Raw genomic sequence first — 27507 nt, forward strand, 5'->3', positions numbered from 1 at the left:
GAATATTGTTCTCATCTCTGGGCAGGGGCGCCAAATGACCTGCGCCTTGTAGAGTTGTAGGTGTTGGTCCGGACTGAAGTACTGTCTCGCTCTGTTAAGAACACCAAGCTTCTTCGAGGCTAATTTGGCCTTACCCTCTAGATGATATCGGAACTGGACTTCGCTCGAAATGTTGACGCCAAGTGAGATACTTGCTAGGGGTGATGGTTAAAGATGTGCCCTCGAAACGAGGATATACGACCATTGGTGACTTTTTAGTGGTGAACGCGCAGACTTGTATCTTGGCGGGGTTGAATTGGACTAAGTTACGTCTACCCCATTCAGAGACCTTCTCCAATGAATTCTCCACCTTAGACACAAGTTCGTTTCGACCTTCAGTGACATTTTGCCGAGAAATATTAGGGGAGCCGGTATATACAGCATCACCTGCACTATCATCCGCATAGCAATGAATGCCGTTGGTTTGTAACATGTCATTGATATGTGTTATAATTTTGCTATGTTAAATTTGCCAGTTAAAACAATATTGTGTAATGATGATGTATAAGAGCCTTTAACAGACTATACGCGCTGTAAAGAAACCAAATTCAATGTGCCAACCTTTAACGAGTAGCGTTGTCTATGGCCGGAGTCAAAACTGATCTGTAATATATTGATTCGTATATTTAATTCCACGATTTTATTGATATATTAAAATAAAGATAATTGTTAAAAATCTCATATGTTACGAATTAAATAGTTGTGGATTTTTAAACAATGTATTTACGATTATCACTATAACGAAAGGTAAATAATCTTATTGAAACTGAATGATTAAATTAAAGTTAGATTGTTAATAATTCTGTATAATTTATTATGTAATGATAAGGCCTGTTTTATAATTTATAATATTGTATTTAATATAACTACTTCTACGGAAGTAACCTTCCGTAGAAGTTTCTAGAAATTAAGAATAATAATTATGCTACTCAAAATAACTGAACAACTTTTCGTAACGATATTTTTAGGTTTAGATTCTGTCCTTTAGTGAAATTTGTTGCAAAATTAGTATCACAAATACTACTACATATTGTTCTAGTTTTACATACTTTATCATTTATTGTAAGAAAAATAGTTGTTGAATTGTATTGTAGATTTTGGGTATAAAAAGCCTAGCGATGTTAGCAGGCAGCATTCCATTACTAAGCTATCGAAGAGGCTCAACTTATAACAAAATTGGTATCTGTGTACAACCTGTGTAATAATATAAATAAATAAACTATCTACTGTGTTACTGAAGTCGTTTTCTTATCATATGGAGTATGAATAGAGTAGGCGATAGCACACAGCCCTGAGGGACACCAGCATCAAAGGACTGAGTTTCCGAGCATTCGCCGTCAACTACGAAATCATTTATATTAGGTTTACCATTTATGACGTATAAAATAACTACTTGCTAGATCTCGTTCAAACCAATTTTTGTTGGTAGTTTTTATAGTAATGTCCATCATATATTTTTTTAGACTTATCATGCAAACTATTCAGGTAAGAAAAAAAATATATTAAAAACCTCAATAATATGATTTTTGAAGAGCTATCCATAGCAAAAAAATGTTTTTTTTTTGTTTCAGTTGTACTCCTAAAATTTTTAATATTTTTTCCATTTTTGTATCAAAATCTTAATGCGGTTCACAGAGTACATCTACTTACCAAGTTTCAATAGTATAGCTCTTATAGTTTCGGAGAAAAGTGGCTGTGACATACGGACGGACAGACAGACATACATGACGAATCTATAAGGGTTCCGTTTTTTGCCATTTGACTACGGAACCCTAATAAGAGACATTTTATTGCTCATTAATTTTGAGCGTTAAAAAAAAGAAAATTCGAAATTTAAAATTCTAACTTTTTTAATTTACCTACACTACAATATTTTAAAAGCGAAAGTTTGTAAGGGGTAACTTCTTCGCATCTAAAAGTCTGGAGCTATTTTAATAAAATTAAATTAAAAAAAGATGGATCAGATCAATGGATCAGATAGTGTTGCCACCTGCCAGGGTAGCTAGGTCCTAGGACCTAGTGAATAGGATATCACGATTAGGTATGTGCGATTGCATCGAAGCCCACGATTAAAAACATCATACGGATATTATTATTTGTTATCTTATAAAATTGATATTTATGTAGTCAAAATCTTATCTTAGCGGGCCTCTAGACGATCAATTTTACTGGCCAATATTACGTATTGTACAAAGTTATTGACGGTTTAGGGTTAATATTGAACATTGACGCGCCTTTCAAACTTATTGTAAGTAAGGATGAAACACCTATTCACCTTCTCCTCGACTGCCCTGTTCTACTACAGAGCAGGAACAGGCACGAAGCCACGAATACTCGTCCACAGAGGAAATTCGTGGCACCAACCCCAACCATATCGTTCAATTTATGAGCAGTATTGGGTTGGGGATGATACTCTAGTGTGAAGGAGTCACAATAGATCCTCATGGGTCGCAGTAACTAAGGGCTACAGCGACCTGCCTTCTTTAAAAAAAAAGAAAAGTAAGGGGGTAGGTGTTGGGACTTGGGGCTGCCTAATGTAATATTTTCCAGGGGTAGTAGATACGATTATATTAAATGTATACTTAGTACTTAGTAAAACAACAGTCATTGCATCTATAATCTATATTGAAAACACACAAAATAAATAGCAATGCTTATTACAAGCATTTGCTAATGTAACATTTTCCGTCGTCCTTTATTCGAATCGTAGGGTAGAGCGGTATACACTACGAGTATATACAGTTCATACTTATCTGTTGACTGTTACATTGGAATTGACATACAAGGGCAAAACGGCAAACAGCGTATTTGCTGTGTAATATATTTTAGCTAAGGGTATAATACGGGATATAATGGAAAGGTCGGAACTGAGGGCGCTTCTAGCACATAATCCGACATGTTGCACAGAATATAAATAGACAGCAACGTTGACAAAGTCGAAAAAAACTATTTGTTTACTGTCTATGCTAGTGTTGCCTTTAGCGTGAAAACATTGCAGTTATATTATAATCATATTTATTACGAACTGACTTTTTGGCATATTTTATGTTTGGGCACAATTTCACCAACGACTGTTAAAGGTAATGCTCGAATTAGTTTCAAGTTACCTCTTTAATTTTTCATATGAATGAAAAAGATGTCACGACATTTTAACAAGCTGTTAACACTAACAGACGTTGGTGAAATTTGACCTTAATCTAATAAATCTCGTCCATGATCCTTTGTTTTATAATCTCAAAACCGCTGATTTTGCCATATTTCGAAAAGAAATCCGCTCTACCCAACTGGAAGTTTCTAGAAGTTTCTCTCAGTTTTCTTGCCGTCGTTGTCTGTGATTTGCACGCCTGTGGTGACAGGTTTGCCGTTGGCGTCAACGCCGGTGTGAGCGACAAAGCTGGTGGACATGTAGTGGCCATTCCCATTCTTCAGCCCATCAGTCCACGCGGTCTGGAACTAAAGATTTTTTTAAAATATTTGCAGTCGAACATAAAAACTCCTCCTCTTTGTGGTCGGTTAAAATTGATGGTATAAACCGCAAAAAAAATTAAGATCGTTTTGCGACGGACTGGAGGGTATTTTTTATATGGTGTAGACTGTAGTATCACTTACGAGTTACGATGTACTTACTATCAAAGAAATCGATTCATAGGCAGATGGTGGACATATTTACGTATTATTTGGTCGGGTAACGGCAAGCCAAGCCGACAAAAATACATATAACGTACTTTTGTTAATTGCCTAAAGCCTGTGTATTGATTTCTCAAAATATGTCACATAAAGTTGACAGTAGCAATAGTATAAATTGATAATAATTGTATTATTAAGAAAGCTTACCAGGCTTGGAAAATTGAATGGAAAACCGTTGCCAAATACAGAAGATGCATCCCTTTTCACACTGAAAAAAAAACGTTTTTTAGCCAACTTACTCCAGGTAAATGTGTAGGTTCAAGTAAACTCTCGATTAAATGTAATGTTATTTTGTTCGTTTGTCATTTTGAAAGAAAAGGCAAGATAAGAATTTTAGCACCGGCTTAAATTGAATTCGGATAGACCGTTCACCGTGCAAACAAAATTAGTAGGTCGACAGACAGTACGTTGAACATAATATTGACATATATTAATTAACGGAATGTCTCCGACTCTGAGTACGACCGTTAAAATAACAACTTGATTTACAGTACTCCCAAATTAATAATGCGCATGCAAATCTTCGCTAACTGTCGTAATCCGAAAACACCCGAATCTATGAAACGTAAGAGCAGGGCCCGATCTAAGGGGGGGCGCGCCGGGCGTTTGCCCAGAGCGGCAAAAATGAGGGGCGGCGAAATTGACTTATTCCTATCTTCCAACCTAGCCATCCACTACTTAAGTTTGAGAATTTTACCAGCTAACCTACCTTAAGTTTGCTAGTGGAAATATTTGAGTATTTTACTTAAATATTCCTCCCATTTTCCCCCGACAAATATGTTTCCTGTATATGTAAAGGACGGCGAAAATGATCTTTGCCTGGAGCGGCTAAATGGCTAGATCGGGTCCTGCGTAAGAGCACCAAACAATGCACTGGCATTTCGCATGTTGTTCAAAGGAAATAGAAGTAAATATCATATAGCCGGTGGCTGTCCGCTGTCGCTGGTTCGTCAAGTGCTCTTACTGGGAAGCCATCGCGACGTGGCCAGTGACGTTACCATGGTAACGTCCAAGCAACGTCTGGCGCCTCTACGTCGCTGCAAAGCGGTGTTATTCAGTTAAGTTTAACTTACTTCTGACGCTCAGGAAATACGACTGTTGCCGAAAAATTACGAAAATTTCTTTGCGCATTATCACTTTGGGAGCACTGTAATTACTTAGCCTATACTTACATATTTTTCGCCGCTTGTCCCTCATTATCTGAATCCACATTTAGACTTGCAGCCGAAAGTCCTAAAGCATAAAATACATTATTATTACTTAACTGTTAAGAAAGAAATAATTTTTGATACTGAAAATAATTGAAAGTTTTAACGATTTCTAAGATGAGCTTTAACCATAACAAATTAATGTCAACTGGACTGTCACATCCCTAGTAAATGTCCATAATGGACGCCATATTTGACTATAACCTTAAGGGTGATTCCGCTAGAGACGACCCTCAACACGAATTTTTAAAGTATAGCATTTGGTACATTTTTTATTGAATTATAAATAAAAAGATGTATATTTACTAGCAAAAGAACTTTTATGAGTAAAAATTGTAATTTGAATGATTTAGAGCATTTTGAAGTGATATCATCTAACGGCGCGAGAAAAACTGCTTATGCCACACATGATCATTTTTACTCTAAATCACTATCTCGAAGTTGAATTTCATTACATAATATTGACTGTATAACATAAGTTTCTATTTCGGTGCAAAAAAACAACAATTTTGACATCGTTTTCAAACATTATTAAAGGAAAATTTCCATGGTTGCACCCGCGATAAAAAAGGTACAAAAGTTTAATTTTCTCGCTAAAATATGTTGTTAATAATTTAAAACTTTGTGAAAGTAAGAAGAAATGTGAGGGAAATTAGAATTAATCATTAGAACAAACTATTTTATTATTTTTAATAAAAAAACAGAACCTTTAAAGTGGTTGCGCCCGCGATCGAAGCAGTACAATTGGAAATGCAAAAAATTATTTTTTGAATATTGTAGTGATTTTCGTCTTATTTCATATTATTAAGGTAAACAATAACGTTAGATTATATTTGTTATTAATACTTAACATGTAATTACAAGATTTATAAAAATTTGAATACAGTCACATCGTGTTTTATATTTTTCGAAATATTTCATGTATTACTTGACAGATGTTTTAAAATGATGATTTATATTTTTTTATTTTTAAATATTTTAGCAGAAATGCTACAAATGACAGGAAAAATCATAAATATTTAATAATTTTCTTTGAAAAAAATATTTTTACTTATATAATTCTCCCCTATTTTTAAAATTATAAATATTAATTTTGAATTAAAGGTAATTCAAAATTAATATTTATATTACTAACGCACTAGTTCGGTTTTATAACAATACATCAAAAAAGGTTTGCTTAAGTTACATTATTTAATTGTTTTTAGTGATTTAGATGATTTCTTTTCTCAGATAAATGACTGATAATAAAAAAAAATAATTAAATAGTATTATTACAATTTACTAATAATATTATGTATTGCGTATCAAAAATGTAGAAATTAGTCGCAGACTTATGAATAAATTCAATTTCTTTAGACTCGTTGCGCCCGCTATATTCTGATGTTGCACCCGCGATCGTGAAAATTGTTAATAATTCCTAGTACTAATTACTTAAATTAATTGTATCTAGTTAAATCATTTCTTTGTCTTATACACTTTTGAAATATAGGTTAATAAATTGCTAAAAGTTCCATAATTACCAGTATTCTCAAATGAACTCGTCCGAGTTCTTAATGGAGGACCAATTTGGTTGCACCCGCGATAGTACTTCAAACATGTTTTGTGGCTTTTCTTAGATTTAATTTTAGTTTTCATTTACAATTTATGATTGAACTAGTTAAAATGTATCCCTTCAAAAGATAATTTATTAATAAATGTGTTTTATTTTGTCAGTAGGACGCTTTAAGTACGTCAAAATGTTGCAGCCGCGATAATGGAATCGCCCTTAACCTTAACTATAACTACGCCTCTGGTGCAACCCACCCTAAGTGATAATACTTTAGAAGTTTAAGAGTAGGTGTCCCATGTATAGAGTTCATTGTGAAAGTAGCAAAGCTGAAAGAGCCATTTTTTTTTATTTGTATGGGCAAGCGCCCCAGCATTATGAATAATTTTTCCATACAAAAGTGAAAAACTTACTCTTTTAGCGCTGCTACTTTCACAGCGAACTTTATACAGTGCTGTCTGTCGATCCATACCTACACACCCTAAAGTATTATCTCTTAGTTTTGGACTTTGGTACACACCCGTATAATATTTTAAAAAAACAGTCAAGTGCGAGTCGGGTTCCGTACCAATATAGAGCGAAAATAGACTAAAAATTGTGTTTGTTGTATGGGATATATAGGGAGGGTATAGGGGGCCCCTTTTAATTTTTATTTTATTGAAATATGATTATTATATTATTTTTGGTCTTTTAACAGACATAATTATAATTAAGGCCTTTGTGAAACTAACTGTTGCCATTATTGATATAAAGCAAAAAGGGCCAAAAAATCACGTTTGTTGTATGGGAGCCCCCCTTAAATATTAATTTTATCTGGTTTTTAGTATTTGTTGTTATAGCGGCAACAGATATACACAATCTGTGAAAATTTCAGAAGTCTAGCTGTAGCAGTTCTTGAGATCCAGCCTGGAGACACACAGACGGACGGACGGACAGACATCGAAGTCTCAGTAATAGGGTCCCGTTTTTACTTTTTGGATACGGAACCCTAAAACGGCGTTTAGAAAAAACTAGTTGAAAACTTTTCTTTCAACTCTACTCATTTTAATTAAAGTGAAACCATTATAATTAAAATTATTATTTTAAAAACTCTTATAGCTGATTGAGAATGAATTATGAAACCAACCTTCGACTAGCAGAGTGGCTACCACCAAAATTATTAACTGGTTCATTTTCAATTTTCTTCGAAGTGTCACTGTCGAAATTTTAGACCCAACTGTTTCTGTAATTTTCAAGTCCAGCCTTTTATTCTATAACGCGGACAGCTTCCAATAATTGAAAATATGAATACTTTTGTTTTATAATTCTGAGTAAATTATATTCATTTGTCTCTGAGATTTCAAAAATGATCCTTATGCGATCGCGATAAAGGCGTCTCAGGGACATAAAACAATTGTGAACAGGCAAAATGACGTGAATCGTACGTGAATCTTTTGTGCGATTTTTGTAAAATTGTAACGCGATTATGTCTCTACTCGTCATGGTATTGTTCTGGTAATTTGCGTTAAAATATTCACTAAGCGTTATTTGTTAACGAATTGGCCAATTTAAATATTGTTTGCTGAATTTTCAGGTAAAACTGCCCAAATAAACAGCGTTCATATTGTCGGATATGTTTTTATTAAGTAAGTACTAAGTACTTACCTAAATATATAAAAAATATATGACCCTGAACGTAAATTAACAACATAATATTATACTTGTAACATAGGCCGTATACAAATTCAAGGTCGTTTATTTTTTATTAATTTAATATATATATTAAAAACGAATTTTCAGTTGTGAGTCTCGCCTTAAAACTCGAGTGCTGAACCGATTTGTCTAATTTTAGTCTTGAAATATTGGTAGAAGTCCAGGGAAGGTTTTTATTAGAAGGGAAGTGATACGAAGTTCACCGAGCCATCTTTTAAATAAAACATTTGACGTACGGTTTCTCTACTTTTATTGCTTTAAAGTTTTAACACTTATATATTATAAATGGGCACTATACAATATAATTTATAAATATTTTACACGAATACTGGAAAACCATCTAGTGATCAGCGGTACGGTTGCCGTGGTATTCAGTAGGATTGCCCTGGTCATTGGTCTACCCCGAGATAGAGTTACCGTCAGTACCGTTGGAGGACTGGACTGGACTGGAGTTAGAAGCTTGAGCGTCAGCGAAGTTCTGAAATAAATAAAAATAAGTTAAGAATAGCGCGGACCAACAACAAAATTGTCTCTTTCGACTATAATAATTAATTGTATGCCGATTATTAACTTTAAAATGCCTAAAATAGAGCACTTATTTAATTCTCTACAAAATAAGCAGCACCCAGTTTTAATATATATATAGGATAGATAATAATAGATATTATTTAAAATACCAAAATAATCTTGCTAATAATAGTACTCGTAATAGCTTCCAAAATCAAAATATCGTTGCTAAAAAGTTCTATAATCCCTAAAAGTATGGTTTACTTTAAACCTTAGTCAATTGAAAAAACTTACTGGAGGTGTAAACATGTTAGGAGGCATATGGGGATATCCCATTCCGCCGAAGCCAGGTGGACCCATTCCACCCAAGCCAGGTGGCCCCATTCCGCCGAAGCCATGTGGCACCATTCCGCCGAAGCCAGGTGGACCCATTCCGTCGAAGCCAGGTGGACCCATTCCGCCCAAGCCAGGAGGCCCCATGGCACCCATGCCAGGTCTCATAGCCCCCATACCGAGAGCTCCCATAGCCCCCATGTTAGGGGGACGGAAACCCCCCATAAAATTCGGAAGAGAAGGTGCCTGTCTCTTCACCCTGAAATAATTTGAATTACAACATTAGAATCGTAACTAATATTAGAAATACGAAAGTGTATGTTTGTCTTAGGAATTCTTCATACTGCGGCTAACCCGATTTAGATGTAGATGTGTAGGTACTATGTAGATACTGTCACGGACATATAGTGCCATCTAGCGTCAAACCAGCGAAACTTATCGAGGGAACACCGACAACATAAATCCCCTACTCAATACTAGATGGCATGAGGTGCGCAAGTACATACTCGAACCTTCTAGAAAAGTCCAACATTTGTTTACGGGTTTACCGGTTTATTTTGTTTACGTGTTTAGTTGTTTATGTTTATTGTGGTACATGCTCGAGCCTCCTAGAAAGTCCCACACTTGTTTACTTGTTTACGTGTATCGGGAACTTACTGGAATTCGTCTCGCCATATAAAAAGCCGCAGGTAGACGGCGCGGCAGTCAGTTCGATCTGAGCGATCTTCGAGGCGATTTCACAGTGACAACAAGTGATCAATAGTGAGTGAACCAGTGAAACCTGCGACTAATGGCTACGACCTAGGACAGTGATAGTGCTTAGTGATTGGACCTAGTGATTAGTGTTTGGACTTAGTGCGAAGTGTTGTGACCTAGTGTGTGCTTGTGTGACCTAGACTTAGTGAATAAAGTCTTCAAGAGAGTCAGCAGGTCTTTCTCTCCAAATCCTCGAACAAAGCACGTAACAATCTCTCAAGATTGGAGTAGGATAGTTTTGTTGCGGAAAAGGTACGGTTCCCAAGCAACAACCGAATTTTGACGCAAAGCGATTGCGGGCGTCAGCTAGTTTAGAAAAAAACTGTAAAATATATTATATAAGTAATATTAAAAAGTACGTAATAATTAATTATTAATTTAAATAATTAATATTAAATTTAAACTTACATATTCTTTGAGTCTTCTGATGGGTCATTTACTGAAGCTGACAGATATCCTGAAGCATAATATTATAGAAATAGTTATTATTATAGAAATAAAAAAACAAATCAGCTATTCCAAGGTAAGATATCAGATTAAAACATGCCGCACTTAAGAGACGAATATTAATTACTTGTTGTAATTAAATGAATATTTTGACACAAGCCCCATTACATCATCTGTCAAAATCTTCGTTAAATCGAAGACTAATAGCTATGTCCACACTGTGCACTTTCATCTTCAATTTTCGTCATCAACTTTCATATTGACGCATTCAATAATTGAATGCGTCAAGGAACGCGTCGCCAATATGGCCCATTATACTGTTATGTTAAAACTTTTAAAGTTTATGAAGGGGCATGTTTATCTGCCTTCCAATTGTAAGTTACAATTAGACGATATTTGTTATGCTGAAATTAAACGACATAATCAGGTGATAAGTTAATTCGAATGAATGCTAATGTATCCTGAAAACATACTAATTCTAGTATACAGTTTGTGATCAGACGTGTCACTTTAAATTACTGAAAAAAGTGCCTGACACTAGCGGCGTGCATCGTATTAGAACGTTATATTAATTTGAAACGCAAGGCAAGGATTATTTTAGTATCAATTAAATATGCATATTTAATTGATAAAGATGTCATGTTACATAATATTATTGATATTAGTAATAAAACATAAAAGAACTATAACAGCAAACGATACACCAACTAACCTTGTACGAGGACAGCTGCAACAACAGCCAAAATGATGAGCCTCATTTTCCAATTTTTCCACTCGTCGGTTAAAAGTAAGACAAGACTACTTTGCAGCGACTGATATTTGCCTTTTATAGAAACTAGCAGTATTAGATAGAACATAGGTGTAATAGAAATGCTAATATCCCTTTACAAAGGTATTGTTTCATACCTGAATAAAAACGAAAAGTCCTTCGTCTTGAACAGATCACGAATAAAATATTATAATGTCCGCTTACCGCTATACTTCGCAACAAAAGTCATATCCATGCCAGTATTATAATTTATGCGAAAGTGAGTCTGTCTGTCTGTATGTTCTATTTTCCCGCCCAGACCGCTGAACCGTTCTACCCTGTTATGACAAAACGCTTTATCCTGTACCTGTAAGTTGTGACACGTCAACTTTCAAAGAATGGCTTTAAATTTTTTTAACGTAAGCTCGTTTCCAAATTTTATCTAATGTAGATAGATACATGGTTTCTATATGAGCTGATATTACCAAATTTTATCTAATGTAGATAGATACATGGTTTCTATATGAGCTGATATTACCAAATTTTCATTAGAACATTATTTTATCGTAATTTTTAAAGTATCTTAAAATACTATAAACATGTGCGAGTATAAAGTATTAAGGGGCAAACTCAGCTTGCAGCGTTTTGCAAAAATAAAAATAAGCTCAAACTTGGGCGATTGTTATTCTACTACGGCAGGTACAAAACGCTGCAATATATTTTAATATTTCTGCAAAACACTGTAAGCCTAGGCTTACAGTGTTTTGCAGAAATGTTTCATCCACATTTTGAGTTACAGCAAAACTATACATGGAATATTTCGGTTGAAAACATGTCCTCAATTTTTTGGGTTCAATCAATACAAAGCTTACATCAAGTAGATAAAGGGGTTCGAACATTTTTGTATGGAGCCTGGCATATCTAGCCGCCGCGGCGGCGGTTATTACAAAAATGTTTGATTTTTTTTTCAAAATTTCCGAGCACGATAAAAGTGGTATATTTGGATAGAGTACACGTCATAAACAAACAAAAAATGTTATATAATATGGTAAAATTTTGAAAAAAAATCAAGATGGCCTATGCCACAAAGGTTCGTATCCCTTTAGACTATATTGAAAAACAATGCAACCCGGGTTACAACCCGGGTTGCATTGTTTTGTCGTAACTGCGTTTCGAGTCTATTCAGAATAGACATACTCCTGAATATAGCAAACTTCTACTTAATTATTATAAGAAGCTACTTTTCTACTCAAAAAAAATTGTTCTATCCTATATTCATAAAAGGAAACATTACAAAATTAAAAGATATCCACTGCCGAACATAGAACTTTTTGGAAGTCAGTTAAACGAGTGTTGTGGTTTTTAACAGCATTTTTTTTCAAGAAAAGAAAGAAAATTTCAGGATAGAAAGAATATTTCAAAAGATTCACAAGGCGTAGGCATCCATACTTCCATACCTATTATAAATGCGAAAGTGTGTCTGCCTGTCTGTCTGTCTGTTACGCCCAAACGCCCACGCCCCGATTTTGCTGAAATTTGGTGTAGGGATACTTTGAGTCCCGGGAAAGGACATAGGATACTTTTCATCCCGGAAAAATGTACTGCAGTTCCGCGCGATAACCGAATTTGGGCGCAACCACAGAACATGGATCTAGTTAGAACCGCCATGTCGCTCCAATTTGTATGAACACGAGCGTGTCACTTTTTTCATAGCTACTGTGACGTCACAAGAGCGCTTTAGTGACGGGAATACCCGTACGCGCGGAATCGATTCGAAGTCATCGCCGCGCCCCGTCTCTTTGGCCACTTTAATAGGTATATCGATTTTTTAATCGATTATTATTCGAGTTAATATACAGAGGAATGATAAATCTAAAGATACGTGCTTGCCGGGACAGCTAGTAATATATTATATTATTCTAAACTAAATCACTAAACAGGAACATAAATACATCTATACATCTATACATATAAATAAAATTGGAGTGTCTGTTTGTGATATTGAAAGAACCGTTTTTTAATAGATGCATATGAATGTATATAGGGTACATACACCAAAACAACATTTTTTACAATTTTTGTCTGTATGTCTGTTTGTCTGTCTATCAGTTTGTTCCGGCTAATCTCTGAAATGGCTGGAGCGATTTTGACGGGACCTTTATTGGCACATAGCTGATGTAGTAAGGCATAACTTAGGCTACTTTTTAACCGACTTCCGATGTAGACCGATTTCCAAAATTATTTTGTTGTTGTATGAGATGTAGCCCGAATTTAGTAACATGATCACAAAAGTGATGATCTGATGATGCAATCCATAGGAAATCGACAGGACTCCTTAAAATTTATATGGAAACATATAGTGATTTTACGTTTTTCTGAAGGATTCTAAGCTACCAAAAAATAAGAATTTGCGCTGAAGTACACCCTGGTTCCGAAGATGCTGTACAGAACTCTTGAATCCTTATAGATAAATGTTCGGCAATTTTGGCGTTGTTTCAGCAACTAAAAGCATATTATTATGTCAATGTGTCAATAATACTAATCATCATCATCACTATTATTATGCCATGAATCATCACATTATTATCAAAAATCTTGCCTTTGATTATATTATTGTTCCACCGTTTGTTGACTGATTTTTAGGGTTCTGTAGCCAAATGGCAAAAAACGGAACCCTTATAGATTCGTCATGTCTGTCTGTCTGTCTGTCCGTCCGTATGTCACAGCCACTTTTCTGCGAAACTATAAGAGCTATACTATTGAAACTTGGTAAGTAGATGTAATGTGTGAACCGCATTAAGATTTTGATACAAAAATGCAAAAAATATTAAAAATTTTAGGGGTCCCCATTGGTACAACTGAAAAAAAAACTTTTTTTTCATCTAATCTATGCGCGTGGGGTGTCTATGGATAGGTCTTAAAAAATCATAATATTGAGGTTTTTAATATAATTTTTTTCTAACCTGAAAAATTGGTTTGAACTTGATCTAGCAGGTAGTTTTTTATACGTCAATATAAATGGTAAATGGTAAACCTTAACTTTTCTTTCATTAAATCAACTGAAATCTATACTAATATTATAATACTAATATTATAATTGAGAAGAGTTTGTTTGTTTGTTTGTTTAAACGCGCTAATCTCAGGAAGTACTGGTCCGATTTGAAAAATTCTTTTACTGTTAGATAGCCCGTTTATCGAGGAAGGCTAAAGGCTATATTTTATCACGTTAAGTATAATAGGAGCGAAGAAATAGAGGAAAATGTGGAAAATATGGGGGAAAAATATTTGAAAGGGCTTATTTGAACGCGCTAATCTCAGGAACTACTGGTCTGATTTGAAAAATTTTTTCAGTGTTAGATATCTCATTGATCGAAGAAGGTTATAAGCTATATTTTATCACGCTAAGACTATTAAGAGCGAAGAAATAGAGGAAAATGTGGAAAAAAACGGGGGAAATTATATGAAAGGGCCTATTTGAACGCGCTAATCTCAGGAACTGCTTATCCGATTTGAAAAATTCTTTCAATGTTAAATAGCCCACTCATCGAAATAGGCTATAGGCTATATTTTATCACGCTAAGACTTATAGGAGCGAAGAAATAGATGAAAATGTGGAAAAAACGGGGGAAATTATATGGAATTGCTTATTATATTATGAATTACTGGAGCAATTTTTATGTTATTTGGCAAACATGAAGAATATACCACGTGAAGGGACATAGGCAATTTTTTACTGCAAAATGTACGGCTGCGTGAAATTCCTAAATTACGCAAGCGAAGCCGCGCGGAACATCTATGTATAATAAAATCGTAGGAAAGTCAATTCTGTATAATGAATATTTTTGTACAATAAATAATACTTTGGATGTGAACTACTATGGTAACGCGGATGAAGTCGCGGGCAACAGCTAGTATAAAATAAATCAAAAAACTTTTAATTTCATAGAAATAAACCTTATAGCTGCTGCGAAACCCTTCATGGGCGAGTCCAACTCGCACTTGGCCGGTTTTTACTATTTCGGTAAGGAAGGGGAAAATTTGTTTCTTTTTAAAGCTTTTATTTAACTTGCTCTGTATGTATGTAAGTATGTATGTTACGGTGGAATTTTGGAACTCAATTTTAAGGTAGATATTTCATTTTCTTTTTTTTATCGCATTTTGCTACGCGGACGAAGTCACGGGCAACAGCTAGTGTTACATCTATACTAATATTATAATTCTGCAGAGTTTGTTAGTTAGTTAGTTTGTTTGTTTGTTTGAACGCGCTAATCTCAGGAACTACTGGTCCGATTTGAAAAATTATTTCAGTGTTAGATAGCCCATTTATCGAGAAAGGCTATAGGCTATATTTTATCACGCTAAGACTAACAGAAACGAAGAAATAGAGGAAAATGTGGAAAAAACGGGGGGAAATTATTTGAAAGGGCTTATTTGAACGCGCTAATTTCAGGAATTACTGGTCCGATTTAAAAAATCTTTCAGTGTTAGATAGCCCATTTATTGAGGAAGGTTAAAGGCTATATTTTATCACACTAAGACTAATAAGAGCGAAGAAATAGAGGAAAGTGTGGAAGAAACGGGGGGAAATTATTTGAAAGGGCTTATTTGAACGCGCTAATCTCAGGAACTACTGGTCTGATTTGAATATTTTTTTCAATGTTAGATAGCCTATTTATTGAGAAAGGCCATAAGCTATATTTTATTACTCTACAACTAATAAGAGCGAAGAAATAGAGGAAAATGTGGAAAAAACGGGGGAAATTATATCAAATTGCTTATTATCTTAAGATTCTTAAGAACTTCTGGAGCAATTTGTATGTTATTTGGCAAACATGAAGAATAGACCACGTTAAGGGACATAGGCTATTTTTTTGCGGAAAAATGTACGGTCGCGTGAAATTCCTAAATTACGCAAGCGAAGCCGCGCGGAACATCTATATATAATAAAATCGTAGGAAAGTCAATGCTGTTGAACATTGAATATTTTTGTACAATAAATAATACTTGGGACGTGATCTACTATACTAACGCAGACGAAGTCGCGGGCAACAGCTAGTAAAATATAATTATCGAGTCACAAAATATCCCAAAGCGAACATTATCATTCCTCTGTTTCATGTCTGTTTCGAAAATCGATTAATTAGAATCGAGAATATGTACAACACTATTTGCTTCATTTGACAGAAAAATGAGAATATTGACTGTACCTCGAAACTAAGCGATGAGTGAAAGTATCGATTGTTTTATTTCCATTGCGCGCTCAATAGCGGACAAACAGAACGGGCTCTATAATTTTCTAACTAAAGCGGCATTCAGATTCGGAACAGACTTTCGAAGTTTTGACATTGTACAAAGTTTGAGAACGCGATGGCACGCAAAGTACATACACATGGCAATTCTAACTATATCCATTTCTGTGGGCGCAACGGAGTTGCGGCCATCATCTTGCCAGCCAGAAGGTGCCAAATTAAAACCTCAAATAAGGTGAAACAGATGAATAAACAAGAAAAGAATTATTGTACACATTTTATTTTCACTAATTAGAAGCTAAAATTAATTCTTTAACAATATTAATTTATATAGTACCTACATTTGATATTCTTAATACTATGGATAAATAATCCGTCATTCGTTTCTTCAAATTTTGATAAGTTGTATAAAATTATACTATTTATAGATAAGTGGAACTTCATAGTAGTATGGCTGAGCTGGTGGGTTCGGTGGATAGAGGTACCCGATTATTTCATACTCCTGTCCTGTTCCCTCCTGTAAAATACAAAATATTATGTTAATGCAAAAAAAAAAAAAACTTAAATTGTTAGGAGTGGCTGGACTTGACAAAGCCCGTGAATAACGTAGATCCGCTATCAGTACCTATATGAATCAATGCCGGGATTAAAAAAAAATACATACATAACTAAAAAATATTTTAAACTGACAAAATTCTCGTCATGAAGATCATTTTCTACTTAATATTATGATGTAGTGATATGGGCTATGGCCACAGAAATGGATCTAGTTAGATAGGCCATGCGTATGTACTTCGCGTGCCATCGCGTTCCCAAATTTTGTACAATGTCAATCTTTCGAAAGTCTGTTCTTTAGTCTGCGCTCCACCGTTATCGGAATCGGACGTCAATCGGAATTCTAAAAATGTCTAATTGTGCCGTATTGGGCTGTGGAAATTCGACTAGAAACGTTGGTCTAAATAGTGAATACGTTTCTTTTCATCGGTAAGTAGTTTTATTATTAAATCATGTGTCCTTTATTTTAAAATCAACTATTTAATGTTAATCGTGGGTGGTTGTAGTTTTTACCATGAAATCTACGTAACTGCGTGTGTACCGCATGATTCATAATACATTGCCGCTTTAGTTACAAAATTATAGAGCCCGTTCTGTTTGTCCGCTATTGAGCGCGCAATGGAAATAAAACAATCGATACTTTCACTCATCGCTTAGTTTCGAGGTACAGTCAATATTCTCATTTTTCTGTCAAATGAAGCAAATAGTGTTGTACATATTCTCGTTTCTAATTAATCAATTTTCGAAACAGACATGAAACACAGGAATGATAATGTTTGCTTTGGGATATTTTGTGACTCGGTAATTATATTTTACTAGCTGTTACCCGCGACTTCGTCCGCGTAAACTTTAGTTATGTTTCTATATGAATTTCAAGGCGTCCCGTCGATTTATCATGGATCGCATCATCAGATCACCACTTTTGTGATCATGTTACCGAAATCGGGCTTCACCTTATACAACAACAAAAGAATTTTGAAAATCGGTCTACAAATGGCGTAGTTGTCCGAGAACAAATACAAAAATAGTAAAATATATCATCCTCCTTTTCGAAAGTCGGTTAAAAAGTAGTCTAAGTTATTCCTTACTACATCAGCTATCTGCCAAAAAAAGTCCCGTCAAAATCGCTCCAGCCGTTTCGGAGATTAGCCGGAACAAACAGACAGACAGATATAAAGACAAAAATTGTAAAAAAATGTTGTTTTGGTGTATGTAGCGTATATGTATAGATGTATAGATTAGTCCACAAAAAATAGCATATGATTCTTCACGTAGTCTACAGCTTATCTGTGCCAAAATAACAGAAAAATTGCTCCATGGTCCAGTAGCTCGTGAGATAAGCCCTTTCAAATAATTTCCCCCGTTTTTTCCATATTTTCTTCTATTTCTTCGCTCCTATTACTCGTAGCGTAATAAAATATAGCCTATAGCCTTTTTCGATAAATGGACTATCTAACGCTGAAATAATTTTTCAAATCGGACCAGTAATTCCTGAGATTAGCGCGTTCAAATAAGCCCTTTCAAATAATTTCCTCCCGTTTTTTCTACATTTTCCTCTATATCTTCGCTCCTATTAGTCTTAGCGTGATAAAATATAGCCTATAGCCTTCCTCAATAAATGGGCTATCTAACACTGAAATATTTTTTTTAAATTGGACCAGTAGTTCCTGAGATTAGCGCGTTCAAACAAACAAACTAACTACCTAACAAACTCTTCCGCTTTATAATATTAATGTAATATGTATTTATGTTCCTGTTTAGTGATTTAGTTTAGAATAATATAATATATTACTAGCTGTCCTGGCAAGCACTTATCCTTAGATTTATCATTCGTCTGTATATTAACTCGAATAATAATCGATTAAAAAATCGATATACCTATTAAAGTGGCAAAAAAGACGGGGCGCGGCGATGCCTTCGAATCGATTCCGCGCGTACGGGTATTCCCATCACTAAAGCGCTCTTGTGACGTCACAGTAGGTATAAAAAAAGTGACACGCTCATGTTCATACAAATTGGAGCGACATGGCGGTTCTAACTATATCCATTTCTGTGGCTATGGCGCAATGACCAATGAGTGTATAGACCACTATTCTATGATCTAAGCTGTAATTTAACAAACACTATACATATGGCCTATAACTATAGGCACATAGCCTTCAAAAACATAAGGCGTAGTCATTAGACTACACCAGTTATACTTAACTGGTGTAGTCTAATGACTACGCCTTATGTTTTTGAAGGCTATGTGTGTTTTAGCCCAGGCAAAGACAATTATTTGCCTGGGCAAACACACATAGCCTTCAAAAACATAAGGCGACAATATAAAATTATCATTATTTAAAATTAAATGTAAAAAAATAATATTTACATCAATTAGTCTTTCAAGGGTATTTTCGGCAGGCCTAGAGCCGTCTGCACACTCCTTTTTCCCATTTTCATTTACATTCCAATTTTCATTTCTTGCTGCATTTTTATTTTCGTTAATATTCCATTTTTCATTTCCATTACGATTTTCATTTCTATTGGCATTTTGTTGTCCATTCTCATTTTGATTGTTTCTTACATTTTGATTATTGTTATTTTCTGTGCCTACTTTTCGCGAATCTACACTGAAAATGTTTATTAAATAAAGAAGTATAAAACATGATTTTTTTTAACCAAATAAAAAAAATGTAACATAATATTATTATTCTTTGCATATGTCAAAGAAAGACGAGAGGAAATGAGATGGCCACGTGATCACGTGTGAAATCAATAAGATTTTTTCTTTTCCACGGAAAAACTTCCATTTCCATATAGGGAAATGAATATCCATTTCAATAGGGAAATGCCCTTTTTCTATAACAATTTTTTTGCCTCAAGACGAAAATAATTCAAAATCAATGGGTTGGAGCAAGAATTATATACGGTAAATAAGGATAGAAATTAGAATAATATAAAATGCCTCACTTGTAATTCTCAGCATATGAACCTCCTTGATTTTCTTGTGCTGGAAAAGTGATTTGATGTATTTATTGATGAAGATTCTCTTTTTTAGGGTTCCGTACCCAAAGGGTAAAAACGGGACCCTATCACTAAGACTTCGTTGTCTGTCCGTCTGTATGTCTCCAGGTAATGTAACTGTAACTCAAGAACGATGATAGCTAGAGAGTTGAAATTTTCACAGATTATATTGTATATCTGTTGCCGCTATAATAACAAATACTATGCCCGTACAACAAACGTGATTTTTTTGGCATTTTTTGCTCTAAGTATATCAATTAAGTATAGCAAAAGATAGGTACTTGAATTTTTACACAATCCTCAATTTTATGTGTACTTTAATATTTAATAATAATTTTAATATTAAATAAAAAAATTAGACGGGCTCCCATAAAAAAATTACAAATTTTGACCTAATTTTGCTCTGCGTAATGGTACGGTACCCTTCGTGTGCGAGTCCGACTCGCACTTGACCGATTATTAATATCTTTATCCCCTTACTAATAAAAGCTACACACCATTTGTTCAGACCATTGTAGTACCACAATCTGTTACGTTAGAAAAGTCTAAACAGACAAAGGAAAAAATTGTATGACTATAACAACAGATTACTACATACATAGTTACTAAGAAACAATAACGACAACTAACACAGTCTGGACACTTAAATTGGCAAAATAATGTTTAATACATAGCAAAAAGTATACTAACCTTTAGCAAAAAGAGCTACCGACAAAAGTAGCATAAATGCTACAATTTTTATCATTTTGGCTCTCGTAGAATAGATATTTTGAATGGCATTTTCAGGAACAGAACACGTTTAAATACTACTTTTAAACAATAAGCCTAAATGATGATTGATGTGCTCTAATTAGTCTAATTATTTTTTGTCACTTGTAAGTGCTTGTAATGTTAAAATGTAGAGGATTATTGTATAGAGTGTTCCTAAAATAAAACTAAAATAAGAAATTAATGAAACATTTATTATAAAGAATATTTTAACAATTTATTTATAACGATTAAATTAAAATACTACCACACGGTTTCTGAAAGGCTGATCAACACTAAAATTAACTAATCGCCTGTTAAATCTCTTGTCAGGGTTGCTAGAAGCACGGTTAGTTAGTTTAATTTGATCAGCGCGTCAGTTGACGGTAGCTGTTCAATTTGACTCGAGAATGATACGTCAACCGCCATTTTGGGTTTCGGAAACGCTTGTCAAGCCGTGATCATAGATTAAAGTTTGTCAAAAGCTGTGTCAACTAATCGGTTATCTATGGTAATTGTGGCCTGTGGGTGAATACCATACTTCAACTTATGAATTCAAGTGATTTTTTATGTGAATCTACATTTTCTCTTTGAACCTACGTTACTATAAGGTTCGTAAACACATTTATTATGCAGTTTTTATAAAAAATCGTAAGAATATGTCGATTATGCAAATAAACTGTTCTATTTGCAATACTCGTTTTATTTGCAAAAAAATGTATATTTTAATCTATTTCATTTCTATAATGAAGAAGAGGATTCGATACCGTCTGAAAAATTGAAATTCGGAATTCTGACAAATGAACGAAAATAAACAAATCGCATGTCAAATCAAAATGATCACAGATTAGTTAATTTTCGTCTGATCAATGTTTCAGAAAGTATCAGATTTGAAATTCCCAGAACGTTTTTGACAGCAATGACATTCTGCAATTCCTTCTTTTGACATTTAATTTGCATTTTTGATAGGTAATAGTCTAACGTAATAGTGAAGCAATAAACGAAAACAAACAAATCGCTAGTCAAATTAAAAATGATCATAGATTAGTTAATTTTCGGATGATCAATGTATCAGAAACTCAAACTGATTTGACATCCATGGTAAATTAACAACAGTGTTAATTGATCAGTGATTTGACAGACCTTTCAAAAACCGGGGGTACATTGTTGAATGTTGTTACGAACAACAGTCATCGACTTTGAAATAAAAAAAAATGTTTGATGACTACATAACAAAATATTGTTTTATAGTCATCAAAAAAATTTTTAATAATGTAGGTAGGTAAAATATTGTAGCCTCCGTTACGATGTAACAATGTTATTATAATACCTAAGTATATTATATTATTGTCACTACTCACTAAATATGTTCTAAGACCTTGTTACTTAACTGTGTAGTTAAATGAATGTGTCCTGTTAAATAGAGTTTCTTAAACTATTTCCGTAAATAAACTATGACTTTTTTAAAGGAAATATGACTTTAGTTTATTTCAAATGGTATGATAAGTCCATAAATATTTTTTAAATTAATTTGACAAAATATTAAATTAAGCATTAACGTAAAAAAGTAAAACAATAATAACTGAGGGTCATTTCCACCAGTCTAGACATTATAATATAGCATATTATAATTTTTATTTATAGTGTATGAAAAGCGATAACCAAAAAATATAAAGAGCTTAAAATTAATTGGATGCGTTCCATGATTATAACCCAGTATACTAGCCAGCGCTCATGGTTTCACCTATAATATGTCTAATATTAGCAATAATAACAGGGTAAAACAAAACTAAGCGATAATACCTATTGGTGTGTATGTTTCAGAGTACACTATGAAAGATAGAGTTTTTTTTTTTTTGGATAAGCAAGCGCCCCAGCCCCCAGCAGCGTCAGGGATTTTCCCATGTAAAAGTTTAAAAAAAAGTAACTCTTTCAGCGCTGCTACTTTCACAGAGAGCTCTATAAAAGGGACACATACACACCATTAAGTATTATCACTTAGTTTTCTTACACCTTGTAGAAAATAATATTATGCATTCTTACTAGGGGGCTAATACACTGGGTGATAGTTCGGAACTCGCTCCTTATTGATAATATTATCAGAAGTCGACGACCTCGTGTGTGACGTCACCATCAAGGTTCTGTATGATATTGGCGACTCCTCCCCCGTTCCCCCCCACAAAGGTCATCGACGACTGCTGGTAGTAGCCGTTGGGGCTGCCGTTGCTTACCACTATGTTCGACGATGATGATTGGCTCTGAAATTTTGGTTTTTTTAAAAAAAAAACGAACAAATAGTTTTAGTCAAATGGTTTAAACAAAAAAAAAACGAACAAATAGTTTTTATTTTGTTTGAATTTATTGAAAGAATATTGTGGAAAAGTCCTATATTGTAGCATAGCTAATAAGAACAACATAAAAAAAAGCAGAAAATTTTTCTTACTTACCGCTCCATTTCTGAAACAAAATATTTAAATTACAAAAAAAAATCCTTGTTTATGTACTTAAACAAGAAATATACTAGGTAACAATCACACATCTTTTATTAAAGAATTTTTTAATGTAATATCTCATTATTTTTCATAGGAAAAGACAGATAATAATGTCCAAAACTGACACAACTGAAACACTTGTGAAATATTATAAGTAATTTAGTTATTATTTATTAATACTTACATAAAAATATTAAAAAAAAATATTTTGGTAAATGAGGAGTAAGAAATATGTAACAGGAAATACCTACCTAGGTGAGAAAAAGAATAATTACTTACTTTTTAGCGTCCGGAGAATTTGGGTCGACTGAAAAGAAAGGCACAAATAAATATTAAAGTATTTCAGCAGTAAATCGAATAGATTTTAGTATTTTAAAGTATTTTAACGCCTGATCTTTACAAAAAGCAAACCTAAATATGATTTTTTTAAACTATTAAATTAAATTGGTCACTATTATATTTCCGTAGGTACTACTCGTATTAGAGATGTTGATTGATGATTCATAGGCAGATGGCGGAATTACGTAATTTGGTCAACCCCATCCAACAAATTACAATTAATTATTTATTACAGCTAACAATGCTAACATTGAATTGACATAATCCGATCAATAATAATTGACGTAGGTCCGTTATCTGACTATGAATCAATTTCTTCGACGGTACAAAAAAAACCTTATAAACTTACTCTCATATTTTTTCACCACCCCATTTTTGTTCACCACCACAGTGGTGACTCCGTTCACAGTGCTGATGGAAACCCCATTGACGTTCCCCTTCATACTGGCTATCTCCTCCGCTGTGGGGATCTTAGGAATGGGGATTGGGGGAATGGTGATAGGGGGAATGTTGATCGGTGGGATGGTGATTGCCGGGATGGGGGGAATAGTGATCTGCGGCATATCCTGTAATGTAATATAAATTTCTTTTTTTTTTTAAATTAGGGGGCAAACGAGCAAACGGGTTACGGGATGGAAAGCAACTACCGTCGCCCATAGACACTCGCAACAGTAGGAGAGTGCGTTGCCGGCCTTACCTCCCTCTAGTTTTATATCTACGCCATCGTTACGTATCTATTGATACTATATAGTAATCTTTGCTAATAAAATACAATTTTTAATTTGAATCTGTCCGGATTTAATCAAATCGCTTTCTTTGCCGACTACATACAAAATCTCTAAATTATAAATTTAAGCGTTACGATGTTACAAACATACATGCATTAAAATTTATTAACAGGTTTGCCGAATTTAAAAAATGTAGATATGATCATTGATCGTATTCCATACGTCTAGTGTTGTCTCGATTATGATAAACAAGCGTCTAAGCAGGCATCTAGACGATCAATTTTGTTGCCCAATATTACGTATTGTGCAATTTTGGGCTAATTTAATTTTTAATGCACCATTATTTTTAAAGTAGGTTTAGGGGCCGTCTAAAATTCACCACAATTTAAGTCTGAAAACTAATCTTTGCTACGACTATTGATTAAGGCGTTTGTATTAATAATGATATTTAAATGAACTTACCATATTCAGCCCACTGAAAAAAGGAACCAAATAAATAACAGGTCAGAATTTAAATTCGTCTTAAACAGGTAGCCTCAAGTATATATTATATTAATAGGGACCATGTACCATCGAAGAATGATTCATAGGCAGTTGACGGACCTATATCATTTGGTCGAATTATATAAATATTCAATGTACTCAATTCGTGATCTATTAGCTGGGTTTGACGTTACGCGACCAAATTACGTAGGTCCGCCATCTGCCTAGGATTCAACTTCTCTGAATATACATAACTGCCACATCTAAATAAAATATATAACTCAAAGGTGACATAGTGATCTATCGACGCACATCCCAAACCACTGGACGGATCGGGCTGAAATTTGGCATGCAGGTAGATGTTATGACGTAGACATCCGCTAAGAAAGGATGCTGATCAATTCCACCCCCAAGGGGATAAAATAGGGAATGAAAGTTTGTATGAAACTTCGTTAATTTTAAACCGATCGGGCTGAGTTTTGATACCTAACTATTAAAAACACTTCTTAACGCGAGCGAAGCCGCGGGCAAAAGCTACTTGTAAAATAAATTTAATTGAAATCTTGGCAGGCATCGAAAATCAAAAGTTTTCAATATGTGCAAACACTACTGTACCATATTCTTGGCAAATAAATAAATTTGAATTTGAATTTGAATTTGAACAGCGACCACATAACATGTGGTCGCTGTGTGCAAACAAACTTGCTTGTCACATTTACATCTAATTGTAAGCGGTTTATATTGTGGTATGGTCTAATTACAGCTAAGTTTGAAGTACTCATCCAAACTAAGGTTGGGTTGCACCAGAGGCGTGGTTAAAGTTAAAGTTATCAAAAGTTTTCAATATGTGCAAACAGCGACCACATAACATGTGGTCGCTGTGTGCAAACAAACTTGCTTGTCACATTTACATCTAATTGTAAGCGGTTTATATTGTGGTATGGTCTAATTACAGCTAAGTTTGAAGTACTCATCCAAACTAAGGTTGGGTTGCACCAGAGGCGTGGTTAAAGTTAAAGTTATCAAAAGTTTTCAATATGTGCAAACAGCGACCACATAACATGTGGTCGCTGTGTGCAAACAAACTTGCTTGTCACATTTACATCTAATTGTAAGCGGTTTATATTGTGGTATGGTCTAATTACAGCTAAGTTTGAAGTACTCATCCAAACTAAGGTTGGGTTGCACCAGAGGCGTGGTTAAAGTTAAAGTTATCAAAAGTTTTCAATATGTGCAAACAGCGACCACATAACATGTGGTCGCTGTGTGCAAACAAACTTGCTTGTCACATTTACATCTAATTGTAAGCGGTTTATATTGTGGTATGGTCTAATTACAGCTAAGTTTGAAGTACTCATCCAAACTAAGGTTGGGTTGCACCAGAGGCGTGGTTAAAGTTAAAGTTATCAAAAGTTTTCAATATGTGCAAACAGCGACCACATAACATGTGGTCGCTGTGTGCAAACAAACTTGCTTGTCACATTTACATCTAATTGTAAACGGTTTATATTGTGGTATGGTCTAATTACAGCTAAGTTTGAAGTACTCATCCAAACTAAGGTTGGGTTGCACCAGAGGCGTGGTTAAAGTTAAAGTTATGGTTATAGTTAAATATGGCGGCCTTTATTAGCTTTAACTTTAACCTTAACTTTAACCGGAGAAATTCACAAATGTCTGTTGCGTTTATTTATTTTTTATTGAAGCTACAGGAAACGGGATTGAGGGTATAAAAAATTGAATTATCCGTAAAAATCGACAGGAAAAATATAATATCGTAAAACATAGTAAATTTTCAGATATACCTATGAGCGGAGGTTATATATGGCGTCCTTGGAGGCCATATTCAACTCTAACCAAAGACATTTTGCACTGTAGTTATGGTTACAGTTATAGTTAAAGTTAGTTGGTGCAACCCAACCTAAATGTCCAAATACATTAATGATTAAGTAGAGTTAGCCTTTGAGTGTTAATCTAGAACAGCTTAAATAACTTAAGTTTTCCTGTTTTGTTGTTAACTTTGCATGTATAAAAATGGCTTACTTCTGGAATACACCATTCGGGAATAGTCCATTTGGAAACAGTCCATTCGGGAAGAGGCCATTTGGAAACAGGCCACCAGGGAACAAGTCGGCTGTAGAGATGAAAACACGTCTTAGTGATTTACAACACATTAATAAGTAATAACTGATGACTTAGTATTAAACATAATATGGAAGACAATAAATTATTATCTATTTTAATGAAAAAATAAGTTAAACATTTTGTTTTGAAGGATAACAATGAACAGTAACGCGAAATTTGCGTATTTTAGACTCTCCACCTAAAGTCGTAAATTCAATTCACCACTTATTAAACCACAAATAATACAAATTTTAGTTCTGAAATTTCTTCCACAGCAATATACAACGTAACGTAACCTAACAGTATAAAAAGGAGAGGAAAAATTATAACAATTGCTTACCATTAGCAGAAGTCGCCATCAAAACGGCTATAACGAAAGGCGTCATTTCCACAAACTAGCGATTAACTTTATCAAGACAATACTGTGTTATGGAAAAATCGTGAATTTAAAACCTATTATATGTTCGTCATACACTTGTGCAAACAGACAACTCAACGTTTCGCTGAAAATTTAGTTCGGGACACAACAATGTTTTTAAATGTGTAGTTTTATGACGCCGAGAACAATGATAGTGCTACACGGCGTAGGGATGGGCAATAAACGAATTTAATAATATTTTTCCTTATAATTAAGACCACAAGAACCATCGAGAACTCGAAAATTAATACAAGCATAACAAAATATGTTTTCATCTCAGAAACATCTTAATTCTCAAGTGACTTGACTAATAATATAATTATATAAGTTATTTCACTACGCGTCAAAAGAAAAGAACAGGAAGATAAGGCTTCTAGTCAGAGATTAGCAAGGAAGAAAGTATTTT

General features: G+C 34.2%; 3 protein-coding genes across 3 annotated transcripts; all 3 read right to left on the reverse strand.

The window, feature by feature from the left end:
* Positions 1-3176: 3176 nt before the first annotated feature.
* Positions 3177-7734, reverse strand: LOC121730409. The gene is made up of 4 exons (XM_042119432.1): positions 7607-7734; positions 4899-4959; positions 3874-3934; positions 3177-3492 (listed from the first exon to the last, which is right to left on the reverse strand). Exons 1-4 carry the CDS (start codon positions 7650-7652, stop codon positions 3334-3336), a joined length of 327 nt encoding a protein of 108 aa, XP_041975366.1. The 5' UTR covers positions 7653-7734; the 3' UTR covers positions 3177-3333.
* Positions 7735-8405: 671 nt separating this feature from the next.
* Positions 8406-11066, reverse strand: LOC121730305 (collagen alpha-1(IV) chain-like). The gene is made up of 4 exons (XM_042119289.1): positions 10928-11066; positions 10177-10225; positions 8974-9271; positions 8406-8650 (listed from the first exon to the last, which is right to left on the reverse strand). The coding sequence occupies exons 1-4, from the start codon at positions 10971-10973 to the stop codon at positions 8570-8572; spliced, it is 474 nt and encodes a 157-aa protein (XP_041975223.1). The 5' UTR covers positions 10974-11066; the 3' UTR covers positions 8406-8569.
* A 10265-nt stretch (positions 11067-21331) lies between these two features.
* LOC121730421 (uncharacterized PPE family protein PPE24-like) lies at positions 21332-27259 on the reverse strand. The gene is made up of 7 exons (XM_042119448.1): positions 27024-27259; positions 26603-26693; positions 24542-24554; positions 23701-23917; positions 23292-23319; positions 22968-22977; positions 21332-22778 (listed from the first exon to the last, which is right to left on the reverse strand). The coding sequence occupies exons 1-7, from the start codon at positions 27067-27069 to the stop codon at positions 22620-22622; spliced, it is 564 nt and encodes a 187-aa protein (XP_041975382.1). The 5' UTR covers positions 27070-27259; the 3' UTR covers positions 21332-22619.
* Positions 27260-27507: the final 248 nt, after the last annotated feature.

Source organism: Aricia agestis, chromosome 9, assembly GCF_905147365.1.
Source record: "Aricia agestis chromosome 9, ilAriAges1.1, whole genome shotgun sequence".
Classification (NCBI taxonomy): Eukaryota; Metazoa; Arthropoda; class Insecta; order Lepidoptera; family Lycaenidae; genus Aricia; species Aricia agestis.

Excerpts from the sequence above, each read along its gene's own strand:
- LOC121730305 (XM_042119289.1), bottom strand. The coding sequence starts at position 10,973 with ATGAGGCTCATCATTTTGGCTGTTGTTGCAGCTGTCCTCGTACAAG. Across the intron at positions 9,272-10,176 it reads TCAGAAGACTCAAAGAATAT|GGTGAAGAGACAGGCACCTT; the intron begins GTAAGTTTAAAT and ends AAATTATTTCAG. Across the intron at positions 8,651-8,973 it reads CTAACATGTTTACACCTCCA|AACTTCGCTGACGCTCAAGC; the intron begins GTAAGTTTTTTC and ends TATTTATTTCAG.
- LOC121730409 (XM_042119432.1), bottom strand. The coding sequence starts at position 7,652 with ATGAACCAGTTAATAATTTTGGTGGTAGCCACTCTGCTAGTCGAAG. Across the intron at positions 4,960-7,606 it reads AGCCACTCTGCTAGTCGAAG|GACTTTCGGCTGCAAGTCTA; the intron begins GTTGGTTTCATA and ends TTTATGCTTTAG. Across the intron at positions 3,493-3,873 it reads CATTCAATTTTCCAAGCCTG|TTCCAGACCGCGTGGACTGA; the intron begins GTAAGCTTTCTT and ends AAAAATCTTTAG.
- LOC121730421 (XM_042119448.1), bottom strand. The coding sequence starts at position 27,069 with ATGACGCCTTTCGTTATAGCCGTTTTGATGGCGACTTCTGCTAATG. Across the intron at positions 26,694-27,023 it reads GATGGCGACTTCTGCTAATG|CCGACTTGTTCCCTGGTGGC; the intron begins GTAAGCAATTGT and ends TCATCTCTACAG. Across the intron at positions 23,320-23,700 it reads GGTGGTGAAAAAATATGAGA|TCGACCCAAATTCTCCGGAC; the intron begins GTAAGTTTATAA and ends CTTTCTTTTCAG.